Source organism: Herpailurus yagouaroundi, unplaced genomic scaffold (genome assembly GCF_014898765.1).
Source record: "Herpailurus yagouaroundi ecotype Mexico unplaced genomic scaffold, PumYag 141, whole genome shotgun sequence".
Lineage (NCBI taxonomy): Eukaryota > Metazoa > Chordata > Mammalia > Carnivora > Felidae > Herpailurus > Herpailurus yagouaroundi.
In genome coordinates this window covers 74961209-74987895 of record NW_024412396.1, presented here as the reverse complement: position 1 = coordinate 74987895, position 26687 = coordinate 74961209, and the positions used below count along the sequence as shown (strand labels likewise).

At 48.0% G+C, this 26687-nt stretch overlaps 2 protein-coding genes across 9 annotated transcripts in view; one reads left to right on the top strand and one right to left on the bottom strand.

Moving 5' to 3' along the window:
- Window positions 1-26687, bottom strand: part of TDRD9 (tudor domain containing 9) — a 121233-nt gene that overhangs the window by 84589 nt on the left and 9957 nt on the right. For 4 of the 6 annotated variants that reach the window (XR_005791243.1, XM_040478348.1, XM_040478349.1 and 1 more), the window contains exons 2-7: window positions 16896-17002; window positions 11377-11474; window positions 9938-10159; window positions 8890-9012; window positions 5666-5746; window positions 2440-2604 (exon numbers count right to left, since the gene is read on the bottom strand). Coding sequence is in view for 5 of the 6 variants with exons in the window: in XM_040478348.1 (XP_040334282.1) it covers window positions 2440-2604; window positions 5666-5746; window positions 8890-9012; window positions 9938-10159; window positions 11377-11474; window positions 16896-17002 (796 nt within the window). In the remaining variant the exon portion in view is untranslated. Of the gene's footprint in view, window positions 1-2439; window positions 2605-3061; window positions 3327-5334; window positions 5449-5665; window positions 5747-8889; window positions 9013-9937; window positions 10160-11376; window positions 11475-16895; window positions 17003-26687 lie in introns of those variants that run through there. The other 2 variants (XM_040478352.1, XM_040478351.1) reach the window with 2 other exon arrangements.
- On the top strand, window positions 22303-25708 carry RD3L (RD3 like). Of its 3 annotated transcripts, none has more exons than XM_040478353.1 (5): window positions 22303-22737; window positions 22829-23717; window positions 23876-23982; window positions 24373-24678; window positions 25023-25708. In XM_040478353.1, exons 4-5 carry the CDS (start codon window positions 24380-24382, stop codon window positions 25318-25320), a joined length of 597 nt encoding a protein of 198 aa, XP_040334287.1. In that variant the 5' UTR covers window positions 22303-22737; window positions 22829-23717; window positions 23876-23982; window positions 24373-24379; the 3' UTR covers window positions 25321-25708. The 3 variants fall into 3 exon arrangements, with proteins under 3 accessions (XP_040334287.1, XP_040334289.1, XP_040334288.1); XM_040478355.1 differs by having other exon boundaries at window positions 22303-23008; window positions 23475-23717; XM_040478354.1 differs by having other exon boundaries at window positions 22303-23008; window positions 23152-23717.

Genomic DNA, 26687 nt, shown 5'->3' with positions numbered 1-26687 from the left:
ATTTTTAAATGTGACGAAGTGCCCTCTCCCCTCCACCTTGAATACGGACTGCAATTAGTGACTTGTGTCCAAACAGCAAAGGACAGGCGTGTCTCTCTTATGCTGCTTACATCTCACTGGGGTGGGGGCGGGGGGGGGAGAAACAGGCAATGAGCAAAGAAACAGGTAAACACATACAAATATACAAAAGAAAAAGGAAGGGACAGTAACACTGTAGGGCAGAAGTTTGGCTAAAACTTCCTTGGCCAGGAGGGGCGCCTGGGTGGCTCAGTCAGTCGAGCATCTGACTTTGGCTCAGGTTGTGATCTCACAGTTTGGTGGGTTCAAGCCCCGTGTGGGGCTCTGTGCTGACAGCGTGGGGCCTGGAGCCTGCTTCAGATTCTGTGTTTCTCTCTCTCTGCCCCTCCCTTGCTCACACTGTCTCTCTTTCAAAAACAAATTAAAAATTTTTTTTAAAAGCTTCCTTGGCCAACATCACCAGTGATAGGCCACGCTGGCGGTCCCCCCGTGACAATACAGCACTTCACCCCAGTGGTCTGCCTCCCCAAGATCCATAGCCCCAAGTCTACTCATGAGAAAAACATCAGAAAAATTCTCACAGTGGGGAATCCTACAAATACCTGACCAGTACTCCTACAAACCGTCAAGGTCATCAAAAATAAGAGACGTCTGAGAAACTGTCACAGCCCAGAGAAGCCTACAGAGACATGACGACTCAAAGCAATGTGGGACCCTGAGACAGAGAAAGGAAATTAGGGAAAAACCAGTAAATTCCAAATAAATACAACTTTAGTTCTAATAATATATCAGTTAGTTTCTTGGTTCTGACAGTTTTTTTATAAACGTGAACTTCAGAACCCAGGTGACAGAGACGTGTTTACTATAAAATTCTTATAACTTTCCTGTTTTTTTGAAATACTGTCATCTACAAAGTTGGAAAAAAAGACGTGCCACATTTTAATGGCCATCGCTGGCCTCCCTCCACTGTAAGAGATTTGACAAAATGTGTCTTCTTACCTTAGGTGGAACCCAGTCGGCTGACTCACCATCGTCGAGGCTATAGTCTACCTCCACCTCACAAATGTTTGTGGTAAGAGTCCAACTCCTACACAGAGCAGTCTGGCACCGTCCATCAAAATCACAAGTGCACACACCCTCTGACCCGGCAATTCCACCAGCAGACGCTGTCTTCTACAAGGCATAACCTACACAGGGGTCTTCGATGGGGCAGCCGACCGCCCACAGACTGTCTGGAAACACTGTTGGTGGTCACAGTGGGGGCCCCACTTGCAGCTAGCGGATCAAGGCCAGAAACGCTGTTGAACATCCTACAGTGAGATGTTCCACATCTCACCACAAAGAACCGCACCCAAATGTCAACAGTAACAAGGCAGAGAGAGCCCAGCCTCCGAACACACCGTCGGGAGCGCAGTCTCCTCCCGCAGCACTGCTTTCAACCAGAACAGACCAGGGGCACCCGGGGGGGATCAGCCGGTTTAGGCCTCCAACTCTTGGTTTCAGCTCAGGTCACACTCCAACGGTTCATGGGGTGGAGCCCCACGTTGGGCTCGGTGCCGACAGTGCAGGGCCCGTTTGGGAGTCCCTCTCTGCCCCTCCCCCACTCAAATACATAAAGAAACCTAAAAAAGAAGAAGGCCAGAAATACTGGAGATTAGTGAGATATGGACATGAGAGAACAGAATGTAGCTCTGAAAAGAGAATGAATAAGCTGTGAGTTGGGAAAGGACACGAAAAGCAGAACGAGAAGGCAAGGTGCACCGAGGGCACTGCTGTTTCTGTAAAGGGAGAAACCGCACATGTGTATCTGCTCATACAGACATTCAGAGTTACAGCACGATTCCCAAGAAATTAGTGACAGTGGTTTCCTCTCGTTGGCAGGGGAGCTGAGCAGAGGACAGGAGGGGGAAGGAGAGAGTTTATACCTGCTCATAAACCTCTTTTTGATTTTTGAATCCTGTAAATGTATTACCCACGTGAAAACAATGTCAAATCAACTGCAACTTTTCGTAAGGATGTATTATCCCGGTCCTTCACCGTCAGCACACTCCTCCTTCAATTGAGAGCACCACAATTTGTATTATAAGAAGCAGTTTAATCAAAGTAAAATTTGAAACAAAACTACCTCCCACTCTCAACTGAATCTACAATTTTATAGCTGACCAAAATCTGACATTTTACTTTTCACCAACAATGTGTAAAACCAATCCAACAACTTTCACAGGAGCGTACAATGTGTTTCGATGCCCACAGTTCACAGCAACAGACTCGGGGCTCTCCCGACCCGTCCTTCTCCAGCCCCAGCCCGCACCATCTCCCAGCTTGGATTTCGTACGGTCTTACAATTGTAGCTGACCAGTGCGGGCTTACTCTGACACAAAGGCACGTTCGCTATGAAAGAAACAATGCCTTCCAACATACCCTGCTGTGATGCATGTGCCCCAAATCATCAAGATAATACTCTTCGACTGAATGGGGCTTTCCTTCCACTTCAAAAACATACGCAGGGTTCATCTTGTTCTGGACAGGAACAGCAAAGTAATCTGCAAACTCTTTGCAACTGATGGTGGCCGACATGAGGATTATCTGCAGAAGAGAAACCATTAGAACAAACGAGCAACAACAACAACTAAATGTGATGTTGTTAAATTACCAAGCTTGTCTTCTGCTTTAGTAATTTTCAAAACTTCAGTATGATACATTGACTTATAATGGAGTACAAATTCTTACAGCTGAACGAATGCTCAGAGACAACCAACTTTTACTACTTCTCCTAAATTATTTTATCAAGTGAGAGACTACAATAAAGCTAACCTATGACCACTTATCTAAAAGGAACCTTTGCATCAGAAAACAAAAGTAAAAACGAGCAAGTTACTAGATGAGGTGTTACAGAAACGCCAGGGAGCAGAACAGCAAAGAGGCAGACGCGGAGCCAGAAAACCCCGGCTCTGAGCCACAAATCTGGAGCAGTCGGTCCCAGGGCCACAGCGGAGAGAAACCAGCCTAGGCCGAAGCAGGACACAGAGGCTTGGGGACCCACCACAAGTGGTCAGTTGTGCCAGGAAGCAAATACGGGATGTCCTCCGTGAGAAACTCTGTGTCAAAGCCAGGAGCAGCACCCACAGCACCCCAGATGTGCAGCAGACAAGGCAGCGGTGCCACAAAGGACACGCGCCATCCGCCAGTCTCTGAGACGCTCACCGGGGGTAAACCCAACTCTCGGCCGGCTGCCGACGACCCAATGCGTTACTGTGTAAACAAAATACGTGTATTTTCCCCTAAGATGTTAGATCCAAATGGTAGAAAGCATATTAACCAGAACTCATTTAAGATGAGTTGCTTCAGGGGCGCCTGGGTGGCGCAGTCGGTTAAGCGTCCGACTTCAACCAGGTCACGATCTCGCGGTCCGGAGTTCAAGCCCCGCGTCAGGCTCTGGGCTGATGGCTCAGAGCCTGGAGCCTGTTTCCGATTCTGTGTCTTCCTCTCTCTCTGACCCTCCCCCGTTCATGCTCTGTCTCTCTCTGTCCCAAAAATAAAATAAACATTGAAAAAAAAAAATTTAAAAAAAAAAAGATGAGTTGCTTCAGATTGGAAGGAAGCCTCTGAGAAGCCATGTGGCCCCCACGGGGCATACTCGGTCCCGGCAGATGCTCTCTAAACTGTCTTCCGAGGGACAGTGAGGCTGATGGCGTGCGGGGCCTCTGTTCGGTTGAGGCGGCATGCGGACATGAGGCCAGACCGGACTGCTCAAGGCCATCGAGACTCCTCACTGCCACCAGCCTCTCCTCCAGACAGACAACTCGGCAGCCTGCTCAAGACACCAGCGTGGGACTGACCTGAGTGTGATCAGCCAACAGTGACAGCGGGGCCAGCAGGTGTGGGGACGGCCCAGAGCCAGGAACCTCTAAGGGTCTGTGCGGCAGAGGAAGGGGAGACCTTCAGGCCCATCTTCCCACGCTCCCGAATCTGTCTCTGACAGCAACTCTCTTTTTAAAAAGTACTAAAAAGAGAATTTTTGAGCATTTCAAAAAACTCAGTATAATGCCATCTATAACTTGATTTCTCATTTCTTGGCCCAGAAAATATTCTGCTTCATAGCTTTAACAAATGAAGAAAATACTGAAACCAACCAATGGTTTCCTACCATTTTTATAATGGGAACCAAATTCCTGCCCACCATTTTCAGCAATGTGGTAGACTTTTTTTAAGTAGGCTTCGCACCCAGCGCAGGGTCCAGTGTGGGGGCTTAAATTCACCATCAAAACCTGAGATCAAGACCTGAGCTGAGACTAAGAGTTGGATGCTTAACCGACTGATCCACCCAGGTGCCCCTAAAAACAAAGTCTTAAAAAAAAATTATTCCTAATGACTAAGTAATTTGCATGTTACAGAAATTTATGCTGATATGTTAGACTATGAAGTTTCCAATTTTTCTTCAGTTTCCATCATTTCAATGGTATCATGTGACCTGAGTCAAAGTCAGACACTCAACCGACTGAGCCACCCAGGCGCCCCAAAATGAAGTCTTAAAATGACAACCAAAAGGTCCCAAATTGTTGAACAATCTTTAATGTCATCTTTAAGATTCCAAAAAAGGAACAGAACGGCCAAATTCCTGCATTCGTGCTACAATCGTGTCAAGCAGTGACACAATCACAATTTTCAGATTCCATCTGTCTGGCGCCCACCAGGTGAGCCTTCTGCGGCAGACGGGTCTCATCCTGGGAGCGGAGTCCCAAGAGATGCTTCCCTAAGCAGATGAACAGACGGAAGACTGGCAGACAACTGCTTTCCAACAGCAGCAAAGCCCGTCACAGCCCTTTCCACGAGGCCACACTCCAGCCGCGGCCACCCTTCGGAAGCTGCTCCCCACACACGGGGTGGCCTACATGGGGAACACGTAATTATCACAACCCTCCGCTAGTTCAGTCGAGTTCACGCCCTCCTCCTTTCAGTTCACGTGATGCAAACAGCGATCACCATCCCGACGGACTTTCAGTCAACTCAAAACCCAAGTCTTTAAAACAGCAGCGCACAGAACTGTCCTCAGGGCGCCTGGGTGGCTCAGTTAAGCGTCTGACTTTGGCTCAGGTCACGCTCTCACGGTCCGCGGGTTTGAGCTCCGCGCCGGGCTGGGCACTGACAGCCTGGAGCCTGCTTGGGATTCTCTCCCTCTCTCTCTATGCTCCTCCCTGACTCATGCTCTCTCTCTCCAAAATAAATATACTTTATAAAAAATTTTTAATTAAAAAAACCCTCAATTCCTCTTCTGGTGTCGTTTTTAGAACAAAGACTGCAGATGTAGTCACATACCTCCAAACTGTGGTAATTATTCAACCAAAAGCAGTGATCCAACACTCAGTATTTCATTAGAGTCAACAACCATCACATCACTTTCTGCCTGGAGAAAATTTCCGAATTTAATGCAACATAATAATCCAAAAAAAAAAAAAAAAAAGATTCCACACTCCCATCCTGAGGGAATGCCCTGGAGCCAGCTTCCTGGCCAGATGTGGAGGAGGACACACAACAACAAATGTCAAGAGTCACTGCTTTCGATGGTTTCTGAAAAAACGAAGAGACACAAATCCAAATCATAAACCTTAACCCTGAATATTCCTGTTACTCAGGAAATCAGATTTACCTTCACAAAACGCGAATTTGTTCTCAGAAGTTTGCGGACTACCAACAGCAGGAAATCCATTTCTTCGGTCCGTTCGTGTACCTGCAAAATAGAAAAGTGGGGCGCCCCATGTGGCAGCCAGCAACGCACATGACCGCGGAAGCGGCTCTGATGGTCGCCGGGAGGCGGGGGGCAGGGCAGCTGGCTCTTCTAAACGCGCTTCCTCTGGGCGGACCGGACGGCTAAGAGGAAGCCGGGCCGCCTGGCCCACGAACGAGAGGGCACAGAAGAGGCCCGGGTGGGTCTCTTCCCCCTCGGTGCTTCTCTCTGGGGCATCTGGGCAGAGAACTTAGCATCTCTGGTCCCGCGCGTGCAATGCCAGTGGTGCCCCCCGGGGTCACGGAGTCCAGCGGAACCATCCCCACCCGTCCCCGGTGGCACAGACAGCCACCGGACCCACCTCCTCTACTTTCCCCTGCCAACCACACGCTCCCCTCAGTCTCCAGCTGCACCCAGGCTGGCAAGTGAGCACAGGGCGGAGGCTGAGGCCAGCGTGCCCGCTCCGTGAGACGCAGAACCGTGGCGACCGAGGGTGGGCCGGGTTGGCTGTGGCACGGTCAGGTCAGCCACAAACGGGCAAGCAGATGGAGGCTAGGAGCCGAGGGCACCAGGGGGAGCTGCGGGCGCTCGGGGTCACCCTGGGGAGCTGGCGTGGGAGCTGCAGCCCAGGGAAAGCAGCCCCGTCCCCACCCTCCTCTACCTCCCCCCCCCCCCCCGCCCCTGGCGAGGCAGGCAGGGCCCCCACGGACCCACAGCTCCCTCAACCTCCCCTGCTCTGCCGGCCCCAGGCCAGCCAACGGCAAACGTTTGGGTCACGTGGGGCTGCTTTTCTACAAGAACTGTCACTCAGCCGGGGTAACTCAACGCACAAGGGGACAGTAAGATTCGATTCTGGGACATTTTGCCGCCAAAGTGGAGAGACTGGCCGCCGAGTCCAAAGGCGGGAGCGCTCCTCCCCTTGGTGTCCAGGCCCAGTCATTATTCCACAGCCACATCTGCCCCTGGTCCCGCTCCTTCCTCACTCCCCACCGAAGGGGAGCCGCGGGGGAGCGGGACAGGGAAAAGAAAAGAAGAACAGCACCTGAAAAGTATTGAACGTTCACATGAGTGGCCGGACATCCCAGGGACACCATTATAAATGTAATCCTTATTTCATCCTATCACCAGACTCCGGAACACCTCAGCACAAACACCCCGTCTCCTACTCGAGAAAGAAAAGTAAAGGCTCTCATCAGCCAAGAGCCCCCAGGTGACTTCTCCTCAGCGTTCAGTTCCCCGCGGCCACCACACCCTGACTTTCTAGACCCGGCTTCTCCCCAGGTTCTCGGGGCCATCCGGCCTCCCTCTCCTGCCCCGAGGACCCCACAGTCCTCTCCCTGCCACCGGCCAACACACACCTCAGCAGGGATCTGTCTCCCCGGGGGAGTGGCTGAAGGGAGACACCACCAGTCATGTGTTGATAATCTCCGCCCGATGAGGCCGGTACTGGGAAAATGCTTATTGAAGGAATGGTTACCTGAAGCCACTTTATTCTTTTTCAAGAGCTGACAAGTTAAAAACATTATCATCCCGTTTTCAACAGCCTGGCCGTCTTCAACCTTTGCTCTTAGATTGCCTTTGAAATTCAAATCATCCCACCATTTAGGAACGATATTGCTTATAAACCTAAAATTTCAAGCATATCCAATCCATTCTTCGCTGAGGCAGGTAATTACCAGCATGCCTACTAGGTGCAGGGGACACAGGTGCAGAGCCAGAGGCTGTGGTGGCAGGGTGACAAGACAGCCTCCGCTAGCCATTGCTCCCCGGGACAGGCCCTTGCTCCGGGAAGGAACGAAGTCAGTAACGCGGGAGGACAGGTGTGCCCTCACCACTCAGGGACGTGCATACAATCCCAGTCAACGGTCAGAAAGACAGCGGACACACAGAAAATAAATGGGGGCACCGGCAGCAGAGCTCTCGAGTGAACTGCCCAGGGCGAACGCCACGAGGCCGTTTGCTGTCGCCAGCCTGTAGTATTAAGGCTCCGGGAAGTATTATGTACTGGGTAATGGCACCTTTGGATACACTGCCCGTGAAATTGCATTTCATCTCTATCTAATCTAAAGACACTCAAAAATAACCATCATAAAGAAAAACCCTGAGCCAGACTGTACGTCACGCTATTTTGCAAAGGACAAGAGATCGTCTTCCTACCTTCCACTCTCCCAAACATCTCCTGGTAATGTAAAACCACGTTTAGCTGCGCACACACTAGCAAATGCACCTGCTCGGCCCCTCCTCCAGTAGGTCTGAGTGCTGTTGACCATCACACGCATTTCAACAGAGTGGAACGCTGACCCTCCACAGCCGCCCGGGCAGTTTCCCATCAGCCTCTGTCTCTAGCCCCATCTCCAACCTTCCACAAATCTAGCTCTTTGCCGATGTTTTTCATGCCTCCAGAAAGGCGTAATTACTGACGGGCTTTAAAAGTCAAGACTGCGGGGTCAGGCATTTCCAAAACTCCTGGGAAAGAAAACTCAACACAACATCCTCCCACCACAAAAAAAACTCGTTTAAAATATAAACAAAATCAATCAAATATTCCATCCTGAGAAAAATCCAGAAAGCTAAGACTGGCACAAAGACTCTTTACTAGAGCTTCTTAAGAAAGGAGACTATATCAGTATCTCACGTGTACTTTATTTTCTTAAAAAAAAAGCACAACTGTCCTCATTTTACTAGATGGAAAATACCTGCATACAATGAAAGTTCTTCTGAGTGTCTGATGTGACTAACACTCTAAACCAGGGCTCGGCAGACTTTTACTGCAAAAGGCAGGTAGTGAGGACGCCCGGCTGCTGCAGCCACGCCTCTCTTTAGCACCAGCAAACAAGCCAAACTGTGTTCCCATAAAACTTTACGTACGAAGGCAGGTGCCAAATTTGGCCCGAGGGCTGGAGTTTGCCAACCCCGCTCTAATCAAGGAACCTGGTCACAGTCCTCAACCTCCACACCTGTGTTTTAGAGCTAAGCGCCAACAAAAAAAAACAAAATCAACATCTAGCAATAGAATAAAGCAGATACAGACCAACGGCACGACACTTTACAAGGAGGGAACGTTTACAATAATTTGCACATTGTCTGTTCTCTTACAAAATAAGAACACGAGCGTAAGGGCAGAGCTGTGTTCAAGAAGCGCGCACCTCATCGACGAAGATGTGGGTGAACTCCACCAAACTCTTAGTACTGACTATTTTCTGAAGCAGGACTCCCGTTGTCATATAAATTAACTTGGTGTCTTCTGTTGCTATCTTCTCTAACCCTACCTAAAAGCAGAGAAGGAAAAGAAAAAGGAGAAAACTTTCAGGTTTCAATGGTTCACATTTAACTACCAAGAAGGTTATGTCCACACTGGACCTCCATATTGGAGGTAAGTAAGTAAGGGAATAAAAACTAGAGGCTCTAAGTTAAAACTGTCATTCTCAGGCACCTGGGTAGCTCAGCCAGTTCAGCGTCTGACTCTTGATTTTGGCTCTGATCACGATCCACGGTTCATGAGTTTGAGCCCCACACTGGGCTCTGTCCTGACAGTGCAGAGCCTGTTTGGGAGTTTGTCTCCCTCTCTCTCTCTCTCTCAAAATCAACATTAAAGAAAAAGAAACTTAAAAAAAAAAAAACCATCATTCTCAAGATGATTTTTTTCCTTCTCTTTTTCAGGGGGTGGGGGGAATGTGGCTTATCTAGTCATACTGCCTGTACCATTTTTATGTTAAGACCATAGTGTATGAAGACATCTACGTACAAAGATAAAATCACAAAAACCATGAGTCTCAGGATTCTGGCTCCTTTCGTATTCAACCAAGAAAGAAATAGAAGTTCTAATCAAAAAATTCAGTTTCACTGCTTTTTAAACATTATTATTATTATTTTCTTTTTAGAGAGAACGCATGGGAGCAGGGGAGAGGGGCAGAGGGGGAGAGAGAGAGAAAGCGGAGCAGAGGGAGAGAGATAGAGAGCAGAGCCCGACCCGGGCTCAATCCCACAACCCCAGGATCACGACCAGAGTCAAAATTAAGAGTCAGCTGCTCAACTGACTGAGCCACCCCGGTGCCCCAAGTTTCACTGTTTTTTACATTACACCACAGGTCTGCCCTGTAAGCAACTGGTTTCATTTCAATTTCCAGCAGAAACCGTCGACTTCTACAGAATAAAACACTCACGAGGAAAGAGGTGGCTTGCTCCCGGCCTCACCTGATAGCCCACCAGACCACCGAGCGTCCAGGCGCGCTCTTTGCTGATCCACCTGGCGATGCTGGTGGCCCCTATCTTCCGGGGCTGGGTGACCACAATGTTGCAGTAGGCAGAGCGCTGAACGTAATGGTCCAGGATATACTGTGGCAGCTGAGTGCTTTTGCCACTACCCGTGGCACCGTGTATAATCACCACAGAATTACTTTCTATCAGAGAAATAACCTACAATTTAAGAAAAATTCTTTTGAGATTGCCACAAAGGTAACGACGACATACAGTATTATCTACGAACCGAAAACTTTACCTGGGGAGGATGTTCAGGACTTATTTTCCTTTCCTCTTTAAAAGTTAGATTATTACGTAACCATCTAACCGTCACAAAAGAGCACGAAGGCTGCAAATGGTTGCCACCCTGAAAACCACTGTGACTGCCGTGAACAGGAACAGCTCACGGCTCTGGAGAGCCAGGCCAAGGCAGCCACGGGGCCCCAGGGCTCAGTGTCTTTATGCAGAGATGAAAACACCAATTTCTAGAGCTCTCGCTAAGTTTAAATGTCTAGTATTTTTAAATCTTGTAACGAACCTTACATAATTCTTCTGAGAAACACGAAAGCATTGCTGCCATCACCTCAAGTGGTTTTAACATTTCATTTGAAATTCCGCAGATGCATTTTCAAATAATTAACTTCTACCGTTCCACTCCCAGACCGTACACAGCGTTTTTAAAACTCCAGTCCAATTCCTGCCCGCCACTCCCTGACTCCACCCTAAATTTAACTGAACTCTTCTCTCTCTAGCAATTGCTACGGTCAGGGAACACCGTCTAATTTGAGTAGCGGCCCCCAAAATTAGAGTAGGTCTACTCTACAGAAGTTGCATGACTCACCAAAACAAAACAAAACTTAAATCTGGAACATTTGTGGTTTCGTTTTACCTGTAACTCATCCTCTACTAGTACATTAAATAAAGGTTTCAGCACGCTTATTTCTAACGTGGCTTAATAACAGGTGGCTAATTAAAAGCGTGATCATCTTGCTGCTATATGCGGCCCAGCACTGTCGATAACAAGATGTATCGGTGATTGATCAAATCAGTTAACAGGCCCGCGGAATGCTGGAGAGAACGGTGGCCAGGGGGCATTGTTACTGTATAAAAACACTTGGCAGGGAGTTTTTTTCAAGCAGCAGCTCTCCTGGGGACAGGTGTTTACAGGTGTTATCTCAGAGGGAAGGCTGAACACATTAAAGCACAGCCCAAAGAAAGACCATCAGCATGGTCATCGCACGGCCGAGACACAGGACCCTCCGGCCGCCCCACAGTCCGGCACACGCCACGGACGCTTGCCTGGCACCTCGTCACTTTCCAGCTGTAGACCAAAATGTTGGGCCTCAGACATTTATTTAAACAGCAAAATTACATCATGACAAAAATAATTTTACCTCGTCCTTACATCGATTTATAGGCAAATCAGGATATTTGTAAGTTGTCTCTGGGACGCATGCCACATTGCTTGATTTAGCCAAAGATGGCCTTGGACCTGTGTTCAAAAAACAAAACAAAACAAAACAAAAAATACTATTACGTGTCTGGAAAAAAAAAACAGTAAACAACCCGAAGTTATGTCTAATCTATAAACCCAGCACGCACGTGTCCACAAATGCAGAAGTACATTCTGCAGGCTAACACCGCAAGCAGCGTAACTAGAAGATTCCCTCCGTACCCGCGATGAATCATTTATACGAGCTGGGCACACTCTTACACCTCCATCACAGCCATCATCGCGGTAGGCCTAGCACCACCTCCTAAGACAAAAGACCTACAAAGCACACGGTGAAAAAGTAACGTGAAAAGTAGTCAAAGGGAACCTCGTGTGGAATGGCATCAGGAGGCGCGCGTGCGCGGGGGAGCCCTCACGCCCACCACTCCCTGCCCACCACAGACCCACAGGAAGAGACGCACCTTGCTCAAGGATACGGTCTTACTCTCCCAGCAGGAAGAAGGAAGATTTCCTCTTCCCCCCGGCAACAGCCCAGCCAATGAGAGTCTGTCCCAGCTCAGCCACTGAGAAACCTCTATACTTCCAATTCCCAGTTTGCTCCGATGGACTTTTTGTTTACAACGGCCCCGCTCTTCCCCTCCCCCTGCCCTCCCAAGAGAGTCTCCTGTCCTTTGTTCTCAGGACTTGCTTTTGGTTTTTTGGTAGCTTGCTTGTCCCGGATTAAAATGATCTGTTCTTCCCAGAGAAATCCCTCTCTCTGCCGGTAAAATAACTGGCAGTTTTATTTTTAAGGTTAACAGTACTAAAATGGTTAAAGAACAGGCGTGATTTGAACTTTCAGTAGAACGCACCGATTCATTAAGGGGTAGCTCCTTACTGCTGAAGTGCACTGGTAGCAGACGAGTGCCGCTCAGGAGCTCCAGGTGCCCTGAAAGGGCGGCCTGACTGCCCACGCAGAGGCCGACTGCGGCACTGACCACTAGCACCCCCTGTAAACAGCCTGTCCGGCCTCGGGTCATGACCTGACGAACTGACAGGCATCCAAATTCACAGGACGCAAGCTTTCGTCGGGAAATAAACTTCTACTTCCAAAACAAACTCTTAAGGCTCCCGCCGCTTCAAAGTTAGAGCTGCTCCCCTTCTTCGGCATCTCTCCCCCGATGCCCGTCTCCCCTTTTCCTCCCAGCCCTTCCCTTCTCTGCCCCAACGTCTCCTCATCCTGTGTTCGGCCACCGTCCTTTCTCACCTGATTCACGTGTTCGCAGTGTCATAACTAATCTAATAATAAATTTAAAAAATATATAGCTATTCTCCTGTATTTGAATCAAAGTGTGTAGCACTTGTTCTGAATTCACAAAACAGAGCAGTCAGACCTGTTACGATCTTTCGGGCGAAGGTCGCTTCTTTGTAGGCAGCAACGCTCTTCCTAGGGCGCCAGGGGCCATGGCCGAAGGAGGACTCCCCAAGCCCTGCCCTCAACAGCTCCAACCAATCTTCCCGTCAGTGCACAGATGGCCACCGGACTCTCAAAAACACGCACCGTCCTTCTGCTGTCCTGTCTTGGCTTTCCTCCCATCACTCCTCTCAGCTTTTACATTTTTTTTTCTATGTTTACTTTTGAGAGACAGAGAGAGAGCGAGCAAGCGTGCACACCAGCGGGGGAGAGGAGAGAGAAGGGGGTGGGGGACAGAGGATCCCAAGAGGGCTCCACGCTGACAGCGGAGAGCCTGATGCAGGGCTCAAACCCACGAACCCTGAGATCACGACCTGAGACAAAGTCAGACGCTCAGCCGACTGAGCCACCCAGGTGCCCTATCTCCTCTCAGCTTTTGAAGAACTCCATCACCAATGCCACCCTGCCTTCCCAGGTGGTACACCTACTCTTGGTCTCACCCCCTCCAGAAGCTCTCTTGACTAAGGAGTCCTTAGAAGTAATTAACCACACTACCTGCCAAACACTGAGTTGGAGCAAAATTTAATGTCTGGAAAGGTCCTACTTTAAAAATGGCTCCAAGGGGCGCCTGGGTGGCGCAGTCGGTTGAGCGTCCGACTTCAGCCAGGTCACGATCTCGCGGTCCGTGAGTTCGAGCCCCGCGTCGGGCTCTGGGCTGATGGCTCAGAGCCTGGAGCCTGTTTCCGATTCTGTGTCTCCCTCTCTCTCTGCCCCTCCCCCGTTCATGCTCTGTCTCTCTCTGTCCCAAAAATAAATAAACGTTGAAAAAAAAAATTAAAAAAAAAGAAAAAATGGCTCCAACAGTTCATTAAGTTATCTGGAATTCTGAATGGTGGCTGGGTATCCAGGCCAGCCCACAAATTAAGAACATAATGTTTACATAAATAGGCGAAAAATGAACACTTTCCCACGCGTGATGCCAGTAGGTTTATCAATGGGCAACAGGCCTTTTTTCACGTACTACAGGAGAGGGATGAGAGTCCACTCGGCAGCAGGGGCTCCGCTGTAAGACGAGACGGAAGAACAAGCAGTGGGAACAGAGGAAGAAGTGGGCAGTGAGAAGCGCGGGGGGACTCAGAAGCACAGAAAGGCAGCAGCCGTGTCGTTTGCCAAGCGACTTTAAGACGCGGTTCGCCGTGCTGCTGACCGAGCCATTACTTGGACACCACTGATGTGACTTACGTTCCTTGATTACGTGCATTTTGAAGGTTGTTACTTAAAGACAGAAGCTGTACAAGAAGAGAATTCTGAAAGTCTTAACTCTACCGTCCAATCCCTACGCCTTCCTCCACGGAACACAAACACGGCTGGACGTTTCTAGGTCACTGGCTGAAGCACACCCGGCACAAATCAAGTCCTGCCTCCACGTCCACCGCCACAGGGGACAGGAAACCAAACAGGGAGATGTTCGTGGTCACAAGGCTCTCTCATCTGTACATCAGCAACAAAGGGAGGTGACCAGGCAAAGCATCATGATTAAGTTCTAAGAAAACAAAATGGATAATTCAGGGCATATCAGCAAACTATATATGACAAAGTATAATCCAAAAGTGCCGTGAGAAATACCTCAACCTCACAATTCGCTATTTTTATTTCCTGTTATCTTTTTACCCTGAGTTATTAACATTAAAATGTTTTTACGTGAACTGGAAAAAAACTAGAAACCGCTAGTTTCTCTTCACTAAGCCACATCACTCCAACCTATGGCTTCCACAGTCACATCTCCTCCTACTGATTGCGACCCTCCTGCCCCCTCTTGTAAGAACCCTGTGATCACACAGGGCCCGCCGGGACAGTCTCCCCCTCGCCATTTGACTGTGACTTAATCACAGTTGCAAGGATTCTTCTTCCTGTGAGCTAACACAGTCACAGGTTCTGGGGCTTAGGATCGGACCTCTTCAGGGGGCCTATTATCCAGCCTACAACTGTCTGTGCCCAGGCCTGCCCAACCCCACTCTCGATTCTCCGACAACAACGCCCATTTCAAGTCTGGGGCACCAGGGTTTCGTCCGCCACAGACCCCCGGCGCACGTTCCCTCCTCCCTGATCCCCATGCTGCCCGGTAACGTCTATCATCCGTCAGCTCTAAGCTCAACTGTTAACTTTCCCGATACCCCAGCTCAAGTCAGAAACCCTGGTCTCAGGCCCCCATACAGCTGTCTTTCAGAGCACTCACCTCCACAAGCATGAATCTGCGTAACTACATGATTAAATGATAATCTCTGCGAGGGGAGGGACCGAGTCTTACTACTTACCATAGTCCCAGGCCTCACACAGTCCCTGGCACACACCTTGATAAACACTGGTTGTTGAATGAATCCTTGGAATACAGCCAAAGCTATAATTTATGTAACTGCCTGGTGAAAAGTTCCAAAGGCATTAAAATGCCAGGGACAGAGAAAGCAAACAGTTCCAAATCTTAATCCAAATCAAAAGTTACTAGAGCAGATGCCTCCAACTGCAGGCATTCAATCGTAACCTCGCTACTTTCCAGCAGCGGCAATCCCGTGTGGCATGCTCCAGGAGTGGCAGACGGCGTGCCCCAGGTCAGGCCATACGGGCGTAACAAGAAGGATCGCATCACACAGTCATCTGAGAACGAACGCGCCTCCGCAAAGGGAAATACGAGCTGATGGAGGTCTCTGCACAGTAACACGCACACGGCTCCTTCGTGCTTCTACTGGACCGCACTGTGCTCTGCTACACAGGCAAAATCGCCAATCCCTGTCCGCTGACATTCATGAGACCTCCGAGGCTCCCCACAGATTAGCAATGAAGCAATCGATGCTCGGCCACGTCCAGCTCTGTATTTTTAGCAGAGGTACGCACTGGACCAAGGGGCGCACACACTTTCAACTATCACTTCTGATGTTAACCTACCAGACCGTCCAGACAGCTATTCCTCCTGAGGGAGCTAAAGACAGTCGCTGAAATATACAAACAACACCTAATGAGGCAACACCAGGCTGAAGCCGACAGCAAGGCAAGAACACACACACAAAGGCAAAGAACTCCATGAGCTTTTGCTTTAAGGTGAAACATAAACCATGAGAAATAACCTGAATCTATGTAGGGACCCAAACAATGAGAAAACAAAACGGAATGAGACAGTGCGGTGGGGCGCCTGGGTGGTTAAGCGTCCGACTCGTGGTTTCAGCTGAAGTCATGATCTCAAGGTTCATGGGTTTGAGCCCCGCATCGGGCTCTGTGCTACAGCTCAGGCTGGAGCCTGCTTCGGATTCTGTGCCTCACTCTCTCTCTGACCCTCCCCACTCATTCTCTCTCTCCCTCTCTCTCAAAAATAAACATTAAAAAAAATGAAAACAAAAGAACAGACTATTTAAGAACTACGTTTAAAAGAGAAAAAAAACAGGGGCACCTAGGTGGCTCAGTCAGTTAAGCATCTGACTTCAGCTCAGGTCATGATCTCACGGTTCGTGGGTTCGAGCCCCACGTCGGGCTCTGTGCTGACAGCTCAGAGCCTGGAGCCTGTTTTGGATTCTGTGTCTCCCTCTCTCTCTGACCCTCCCCCCCGTTCATGCTCTCTGTCTCAAAAATAAATAAACGTTAAAAAAAATTTTTTTTAATAAAATAAAAAAAATAAATAGAATTTAAAAAATAAAAGAAAAAACAGAGCACTTGTGTGGCTCAGTTAGTTGAGTGTCCAACTCTTGATTTTGGCTCAGGTCACCGTTCATGAGTTCAAGCCCCACAACGGGCTCTGCCCTGACAACACAGAGCCTGCCTGGGCTTCTCTCTCTGCCCCTCCCCAGCTCGCATGCGTGCGTGCTCTCAAAATAAACTTTTTAAAAAAAAGAGAGAGAAAAGTGACTATTTTACAACCCAACATATACTCACCCACTCAAAAACACATCTTGAATTAACAAGCAATATGGATTCTTTGTTGACCAAAATATCACATTTCTTAAAAACTTTAAAGAATGTAACACTTTAACCTGTAAATAACTCATGCAGCAGATTTTAAATATTTAAAAATACCCATTTACCTGGCCTACTGGTTGACTGATCACTGCCACACATATCAAATTCTTGTGCTTCAAGCTGTCTGTATTTGTCAATATACTCCATTTCTGAGCTCTTTCGGCTAAGTGGCCTAAAAAGAATATTAAACGTTAATATGCTATTTCCAAACAGCCAAGAAATCCCACGTGCTAGAAGAATTCTTGAATAGTTACTTCTACTTAAGTCAGAGAAGAAAACACGCTAATGGTCATTCAACAAATGCAAATAAAGGGCACCTGGGTGTCTCAGTCGGTTAAGTGTCTGACTTCAGCTCCGGTCATGATCTCACAGTTCATGAGTTTGAGCCCCGCATCAGGTTCTGTGCTGACAGCTTGGAGCCTGCTATGGATTCCGTGTCTCCCTCTCTCTCTGCCCTTCTCTTTCTCTCTCTCCCCCCCAAAAATCAACATTAAAAAAAAGTTTTTCTTCAAATGCAAATACGCTCAACTCCCCATCTTCTGGCCACCCAAGTGCAAATCGAAGCAGGGAGAAACTGGACACCTGGGTGGCACAGTCGGCTGAGCATCTGACTCTTGATGTCGGCTCAGGTCATGATCTCATGGTTCATGAGTTCAAGCCCCACGTCGGGCTCCACGTTGACAGTGGAGCCTGCTTGGAATTCTCTCAGCCCTTCCCCTGCTCGTACTCTCTCTCCAAAAAAAATTTTTAATTAAAAAAATAGAAGAGTTAGAGGCCAGTATTTCCCCCTTCATATCAGCAGAAGACTGAATATCCTTAGACCACTGCAGGGAGTGGTAAATGAGTTAAGACTTTTGTTATTCTGAAAGGCAACCAGCCAGTATCTGAACCAAAATTTTCCCCTCAGTGTCTTCCGTAGAGCAGTATTTCAACATGCAGACAAGGAAGCACGTGCATGGACATGGGAGCATTCATTTAGTCAGCAAATATCTACCGAACACCCAGCACATCGGAGGAACTTAGACACTAGAGGCGCAGCAGTAAACAAAACAAGCTCCTTGCCCTCATGAAAGTGTCGTCTAGTGAAGGAGACGTAACAGATACAGACACTCACCAGTGATATGGAGGTACAAGTTTAAAGCTAAGGGTATGGAGAACTCCAGGGAGAGAAGGTACCTTTGGACGATGTTTGTAATGGTTAAAACCTGAAAACAAATGTCAGAGGGAGGGCCAAGCCACGGCACGCTCCTACTCAGCGTGCATCTTTTTAAGGATGGCCAGGGCCATCTTCACGCTAATAGGCAAACATGTCCAAGATGTTAATTAAAAAAAAAAAGGCAACTGCTGTGTGATATGCAAAATATGCTACCAATTATGTCTGCATTATCCGCATCTAATTTAATCGCCCTGCCGTCAGAAAGAAGACTGCACAATACCAATTCTTGAAATTTGAGGTTTACTTTAATAAAACGCTATTTGCCTCGAAGCCTACTCTTGCCTGCTATTAATAGTTACATCAACATTCTTTTGGTTACTGTTTACCTGATATTTACTCATTAATCCACTGAGCAAATTAATATTCAAGGCTGCCTCCGTGCCAGGCGCTGTTTTAAGCACTTGGGATAAAGCGGCTGGCAGACAGTCCTCATGGAGTTTACAGTCTAGTTGGGAGAAGAAAAATAAAGTAAAACATAGAACACGTCATTCAGAGATGAGCCCACAGAGAAAAATACCTGTGCAGCCAGGAGAGGAGATGGGGCGAGGGCGGCTGCAATATTAATAGGATGATAAGGCAACAATAAAGCAAAGATCAGCGGAAAGAAAGAGAAGGGCCATGCAGCCCTGGAGGGGAAAGATCTCCTGAACAAGGACACAGGAAATGCCAGCCTTGAGGCAAGTGTGCCACAAGAGGCGGGAGGCGGAGGCAGCCCAGGAGAAGGGTGGGGGGCCCAGAGGTACGGGGAACAGGAGTTGGTTAGCGGGAAGGGCAGGAGGTAGGCTGCCGGCAGGGACGAATTAATGAGATTTGGGCTTTTGCTCTGAGGGAGATGGGTTTTGAGCCAGGACAGACAAGCAGCAACATCAAACTCCTATTTTAACAGGACGGCTCAGACCGGGTGAAGCGGGGTGCGGTGACAGGGGTGGGTACTCAGAAGCGGGGAGACCGCCGAACACAGGAGCACAGTAACCAAGGCCAGAGACAACGGGGCTCGGACCAGAGTGGCAACCGTGAGGGGGGAGCCACTCGAACGTGCTGGCATGGGGACGCCTGGCTGGCCCAGTTGGTGGAGCGTGTGGCTCTTGATCTTGGGGTTGTGAGTTCGAGCCCCGTGCAGGGTTTGGAGATTACTTATAAATAATATCTTTAAAGAATACGTATGCCGGCATGCTAGATCTGGGTATGAAAACACAGGAGTCGAGAACGTTTCCCCAGTTCCAGCTCCTGGGAAGACCAAACGAGCACACCACACTCTGTGCCTCAAAATGAAGCCAGAAAGCCAGGACAGGGCACGTGAGCTGTTACCAGAGTCCCTGAAAGCACAGTACTGGGCAGATGGGAGAAAACGACCAGAATTCAGAGCGGCGGCAAGCAAACCAGAGATGCATCTGCAATCACTTAACTCTGCCGTCCCCAAGTGCAGACACAGCACGGGCACAGACAGGGCGCCCCAGAAGCAGTTCTCGTGCTTCAGGGAGGAGAGGGGACCCCACATGTTCAAAGTGAAGGCAGTCCCCAGATTTTGTGTTTCCAGGGGTCAGCAAGAGCCTCAAACTCTAAGGAGGGGAGACATCCTCTCCCAGAGGGTAGGGTGGACCCTCACTGCCTTCTTTCCTCCAGGGTCCTCCCATCGCTTGGCCCTGAATGTGAACGCCGGCAGCTGAACCGGCAGGAAGCGCATGGTGAAGCAGGGCAATAAAGCCGCAGGCTTGGGGCCGGGAGCTGCCTCAGGGACAGGAGAGCACCTGGGGAAGCGAGACCCCCAAGGCCGTCCAGAAGCCACTGGGCCATACAAGCATGCGCTGACCCCAAAGAGCCCACCACGGACTGATGACTGAGGGCTGAGCTCCAGGATGGCCAACAGGTGGCACCCTGTAGGACAGACCGGGTGGCGCCGCGAGGGCTCTGAAAACCGGAGAGATCCCGACACCTCACACAAGGCTGGCGGGAATTTGCCACCCGAACACAGCTGCTCAGCTGCAATCCCCGGAAGATTTAAACAAGCCCCCGGGTCCCGTAATACAGCATTCAAGATGCCCAGGACACACACAACTACCCAGCACGCGAAGACCCGGGAAAATCTCCAGGCTGGAGCGATGGCCACGTAGTTGGACACTGGCTATCCAACTTGGGTGTCCGACCCTACACCTCACACCAACCTTAAATCACTTCCAAACCCATTCAACCACCCAGACACCTGCTTTTTTACACCTGTAAAGCTAATGTTCTCCTACACTTGATAATCTGGAATAGAGAAGCCTTCATAAACAAGAGCACAAAAAAAGAACAGTCAAAAACGAAAACATCAATAAACTAACGTAAACTGTAAAACCTAAAGCTTATGAACAAGGGGCGCCTGGGTGGCTCAGCGGTTGAGCGGCCGACTTCGGCCCAGGTCATGATCTCACGGTTCATGAATTCGAGCCTTGTGTTGGGTTGTGCTGACAGCTCGGAGCCTGGAGCCTGGAGCCTGCTTCAGATTCTGTGTCTCCCTCTCTCTCTGTTCTCCCCTACTCACACTCTGTCTCTCTCAAAAAATAAATAAACATTAAAAAAATTTTTTAAAAAATGTCGGGCGCCCCGCAGCCTCAGTCAATTAAGCAGCCGACTTTGACTCAGGGCATGATCTCGTGGTTCATGAGTTTCAGCCCTGCGTCGGGCTCTGTGCTGACAGCTCGGAGCCTAGAGCCTGCTTCCGATTCTGGGTCTCCCTCTCTCTTTGCCCCTCCCCTGCTCGTGCTCTGTCTCTCAAAAATAAACAAACATTAAAAAAAAATACACGCATTAGTGTGTTTTAATTAAAATGATTTTATCAACTGCATCTCTAACAGCCGAAAGACAGAAGCAGCAGCGATCCAGGATTTTAAACCGAGTAGCAAAGGAATTAAAAGCAGAGGGCCGGGCCACCAGGCTCCTCCCGGTGAGGAATCCTCCCTGCGCCGCTATCAAATGCTGCCGAGCACTATCGAGGCCCCGACTATAAACACGAACACTTGTCCCTGGCTCCTCAGCTTGCCCTCAGGTTTCCAAAATTTTGTTTTTCCAGACTTATTTTCTTATGCACTTCTCTACACACCTTAGAAGTTTATATGCTCACCCTGTAAATGTTACAGTGCGATCTCACAGTGAGTATGAGAGATGGTACAATCTTCAGCTAACAAGACGCAGCCTGGAAAATTGTGACAGTGACCAAAAGAAACTGGCCAGTATCACAGTTTAAGCTTTCTGTCTCCCACACAAAATGCCTGGAGGCTGCAGTTCCTCAGAAACTCATTTGTTCAACGTACTAAAATGTTTAATAAAATCCAAGTTAGGGGCGCCTGGATGGCTCAGTCGGTTAAGCGTCCGACTTTAGCTCGGGTCATGATCTCGCAGGCAGTGAGTTCGCGCCCCATGTCGGGCTCTGTGCTGACAGCTCAGAGCCCGGAGCCTGCTTCGCATTCTGTGTCTCCCTCTCTCTCCGCCCCTCCCCTGCTCGTGCTCTGTGTCTCTCTCTCATAACTAAACGTTAAAAAAATTTTTGTTTTAATCCAAGTTAATCTGGTTATAGCTTAATAAACAGAAAGGATTAACATGAAGGTACTTTCTCCACAAATCCTGATCCACGGATATTTCTGGTGTCCATCTACAAGGTAGCAGGGGCACGACTGTACTGATACTTGAGTTCTACTTCAATCAAATAATCTCAGGAGATAGGACAGAAAACATACCGGTGACAATAATATAAGCAGCACAGCCTGAGCACCAGAAACGCAGGCTCACACACGGAAGATGGAAGGGAGGTGCGTGGAATGGAAGCTGAGCCGTAAGAGAAACTGTGAGGGCTACACCTGAGCAGGCGCCACAGGGGCAGCACAGGCGCCAGAGAAGTCTGCGGCGGGGGGTGTCTTTGAGAAGCTCTTTGCGCAGCAGGCTCACTGATCTTCAAATCTCCCAAGGACACCACCACCCCCCCCCCAGCCCCGAAAAGGCCTTCCCCGACCTCCACAACAAACTACAAAGTGAATAAAGAACTACAAAGTGGTGGGGCGCCTGGGTGGCTCAGTCGGTTAAGCGTCCGACTTCAGCTCAGGTCACGATCTCGCGGTCCGTGAGTTCGAGCCCCGTGTCAGGCTCTGGGCTGATGGCTCCGAGCCTGGAGCCTGCTTCCGATTCTGTGTCTCCCTCTCTCTCTGCCCCTCCCCCGTTCATGCTCTGTCTCTCTCTGTCCCAAAAATAAATAAATGTTAAAAAAAAATTAAAAAAAAAAAAAAGAACTACAAAGTGGATAAACGGAAAAGAGAGAGAATGAACATCTCAGAAGACAGAGTCTGTGTGAGCAACTCTGAGGGCAGAGGGAACACGACGACACGTGTCGGGAAGACACGCTCCGGGGCAGCGCCGGCAGGAAGGGGAAGGAAGCCACAGAAGGCCCCAAAAAGAAACGTGGCTCGTGTTCCACAGCCGCTATACTTCCGACGTTGCCGTCACCATCGCAGAGGCAAAAACTGTTTAAATTAAAGCAACAGCAAGGAGGTTATTCGAAGGGAGAAGTGTCAGGATTCATCGTAACTTCGGCAGAAAATCTGCGAGGACGTTTCTGTCCTGCCGAACTCGACTGCTTCCGTTCTCAGAGCGCCGCACACGATGCGATGTGAAAACCTGCCCGGTGAAGATGATGGATGCCGACAGCGGGCCACTTCTCACGTGTAAGGAACAGGGCTGTAGGCTGACCGCACACGTCACTCTTCATCACGCGTGACAAGCGGGTCTGATGGGAACCATGTCCATTCTTCACAGTTCATTTGAAGGAAAAGGCAACAGAAGAAACAAGTGGTATGAAAGGAAAAGCCGCTACGTAGTCACCGAACACAGAAGCAGAGAGTAAAAGACCTGTCTGCCCTTCAGCCAGAGACCCGCGGCCCCTGAAGGAAAGACCATCCCGCATCGCATCGCATCGCATCGGCCCTCGCCCCAACGGTAAGTGTGTTTTACCCTCGGCTCCAAAAGAAAACACTGCCATCGTCTTCTGTAGAATGAATTACAAGGTTTCGTTCTCAATTTCTCATGCTCTTAGATCTCTCTTTTCCCCTACCCTTACTCTATTATTACGGTTTTTCAAGAGAGTATAAACTATATTGTCAAGTCACCTACTTCAGCATTTACGTCCTCCGGCCTCACAACTGGCTCCAGCATACAAATTTCACTACCAGTTAGAGAAACGAGATGAATACAGAAAATAATCCTGACTAAACAGTCCACCTAGGACTGATACCAGCATTCTTCGCCTCTTTTGCTCCATCGTAACGAATTTCCTCAGGATGGATATTTTGCAAATCGTCAAGACTGATCTGTTTTTTCTGCTCTCATTAGAGGGGACAGTGACCTGGCTTCTAGATGGCCTGAAAGTTAAGCAGAAGAATTAAAGCAGCGTGGTTATTTTTAGCTCTCTACAGGCATAAAAATACAGCCCTGAGCTGTGACCCACAGCAGAACATCACAGCACGCACCGTCCCCCCCGGTAGCTGGGAGCACGGCCCTGGTGCCTCCCGGTGCCGCTCCTCGCTGCATCACCGGAGCCGAGTCGGAGTGCATTTAGGACCAGAGCCTGTGGCTGCCGGCATCTTTTTCAAACAGACGGAGCTACGTTCAAAAGGCAGACCGTTATATAATTTGTGAAGATTAAACAGTAAGTTATTTTTGTCACTTCTTCTAGCTCACTTACAAGGTGAATTAATGAGCCTTCTCTCTAAATGAAGACATCACAACCTCATTCCTAACACAGAAATTGATTTATTTCAAATACAGTTTCAGTGGGTAAATAAGGAGGTTCATTCCTTCCAACAGGGAACGCATCCGGAAGAACAATATACGCCCAAGAAAAACATAGCCTCGTCACTAATTCAAGCAAACTCTTTGGCAACATCACCACATCGGATCCATCAACTTACCAGGTACGCTTTAAACCTTTTCTGCGCAAAACCTAAGTCAAAAGTGTGTGTGTAGGTAGAGCTTTCCTATACGTTAATGTTTTAAAGCCTCCTAAGAACTTTTAATAGCAAGTGCCAGTGTTATTTTCAGAAAATGTTCAGTCTGGAGATTATCTCTGACTTTGTATATTTCACTTCTGCTTAGCTACATAATGTGTTTTCAAAGCTTGGTTTTTGGTACTGACCTAGTTAGAAATTAAAAGACTTTAATCCACATTCTAATCTCGTTTTGACCTGCATATCTAACCAGTGAAAAATTCACGCAGTTTCTGGCAAATTTACTGAAAAGAAACAGATGTGCTGATCAGAACCGCAACATTTTATACAAATAAACAAGTGAGAATGTTCCCATAGGCTGAGCATGCCACTTTTTGGCTGGATGAAATGGCCAAAATACGATGCCTACAAACCCGCACACTGTCCTGGCTCAGATGTGGTGACAAAGACCCTGCTTCGGGAATTAAAGTGGCATCTGAAGGAGCGAGAGAGACTAATACAAGAGATTGAAAATGAACAAAAAGTAAAAAAAACAGGAGTGGATTACAACTGGCTGAGAAACCACCAGAACCCCCACATGACCATCCCGGCTACTGAACAAAGACAACTTGAAGTCCTTTGCTCACAAGTTCAACCTTGTCAGACCGGAACTATTCTCAGCAGGTAAAAATACTATGTTCTCTTTTGTGATTATCTGCTGCTGTCAAGTCTAAGGTCTTCATATATCTAGACTGGAAATTGTATTCTATCGGGTACATACTTTAATCACGTGCATCAAAAACCCAAAACCAAAATCCCCAAGGATAGGCTGGACAAAAATATCTTACTGGAAATATTTTTAAGTCACAGAGAATGTCTTTCCTAGAAGCGTAATTTTAAAGGGATGAGCAGATTATTCAAAAGGTAACTACTATGCAATTACATTATTTCAGCTATATTTCAGAGATAAATGAATATGCACAGAAGGGAGTTTCTGAATTGAATATTCATTACTGCTTTCCCTCTAGATTTCGAGAAGTTTTAGCAGAAAATGATGTACTGCCATGGGAAATAGTCTACATCTTCAAGCAAGTTCTGAAAGACTTCCTAAACAGTGCTGACAAAGGCAACCAGCAGGAAGGCCTGGAAGAGTCAACGAACACAGACTGTCCTGTTCCTTCTGTGATGCCAGGCTCAAGCTCCAAGAGTTCAGACAAAGACGAAATACCCACTATTTCCAGTTACGTGGACAAAACCACAAAGAACAGGTTCCCAGCATTCTCACACAGAATATGGAACCTACCATATTATTACCCATCAAGTTAAGTTACTTATAACCAGAGGAGTTTCTATGACCACTTTTAGAAGCAGAACTCTTAATATTAAAAGAAAAAGTGATGTGATTTCATGTTTTGTTGCAAAGTCAGATGTTACGTAGTGTTTAACTCTGCATCCTAGGTTTTAAGTAGTGTTCCTTTTTTAACCACTCTACAAATGCAATGTTTTATTAAACAGTCTACTTTTAACTAAAATGGTTCCAAATATTTTGAAAAAAATGTTTGAAGTATTTTCTTATACCTCAAACATCTCTCACAGGAACATAGGCATTTTATTTAGTATGAAACTGGACAAATTCTGTGTGGAAATTAGACATTAACCTTGACTTTTATTCTGAAAGGAAGCTGTATAGAATAAAATAAATGACTGATGTGAATCTTACTTTTACAATAAAACACGGAGCGGCCTCCAGTCATAATCAGCGGGGAAGGGAGGATGGGCAGTCACAGAGAAGATAATGTGTAAAGACTAAGTGATGCTTTACTCCAACACTCAGATTTGTTACTAATTACAATATTTTTAAATCGCAACTAACGTTAAGGAAAGGCGTGAAAAAGAAACAGGGACATCTGGGTAGCTCAGTCGGTTGAGCATCCGACCTCGGCTAAGGCCATGATCTTGCAGTCTGTGAGTTCGAGCCCCACATCGGGCTTGCTGCTGTCAGTGCAGAGCCCACTTTGAATCCTTTGTCTCCCTCTCTCTGCTCCTGCCCTGCTTGTGTGCACATGCTGGCTCGCTCTCTCAAAAATAAATAAAACATTTTATAAATAAATAAATACGACAGATAAATAAATAAATAAATAAATAAATAGAGCACTATATTATATCAATAAAGAGAAACAGACTGGGTTCATTTAAGATGGCAAATATTCAGGGTGCCTGGTGGCTCAGTCAGTTAAGCAGCTGACTCTTGATTTCGGCCCAGGTCATGATCTCTTGGTTTGTGAGTTCAAGCCTCACATCTCGCTCTACACGGACAGTGCAGAACCTGCTTGGGATTCTCTCTTCCTCTCTTTCTGCCCCTCCCCACTCACGCTTGCTCGCTCACTCTGCCTCCCTCCCTCCCTCTCAAAATAAATAAAATAAATACCTAATATTTAATATGCAAAATTCAACATTTCATAATTTCATTCAAGGAGAAAACTCATCATTGGGGTTTTTTTATTAAGTGCTAGAATCTTTATCACTTTTTTTTTAATTTTTTTTTTTCAACGTTTATTTATTTTTGGGACAGAGAGAGACAGAGCATGAACGGGGGAGGGGCAGAGAGAGAGGGAGACACAGAATCGGAAACAGGCTCCAGGCTCTGAGCCATCAGCCCAGAGCCCGACGCGGGGCTCGAACCCACGGACTGT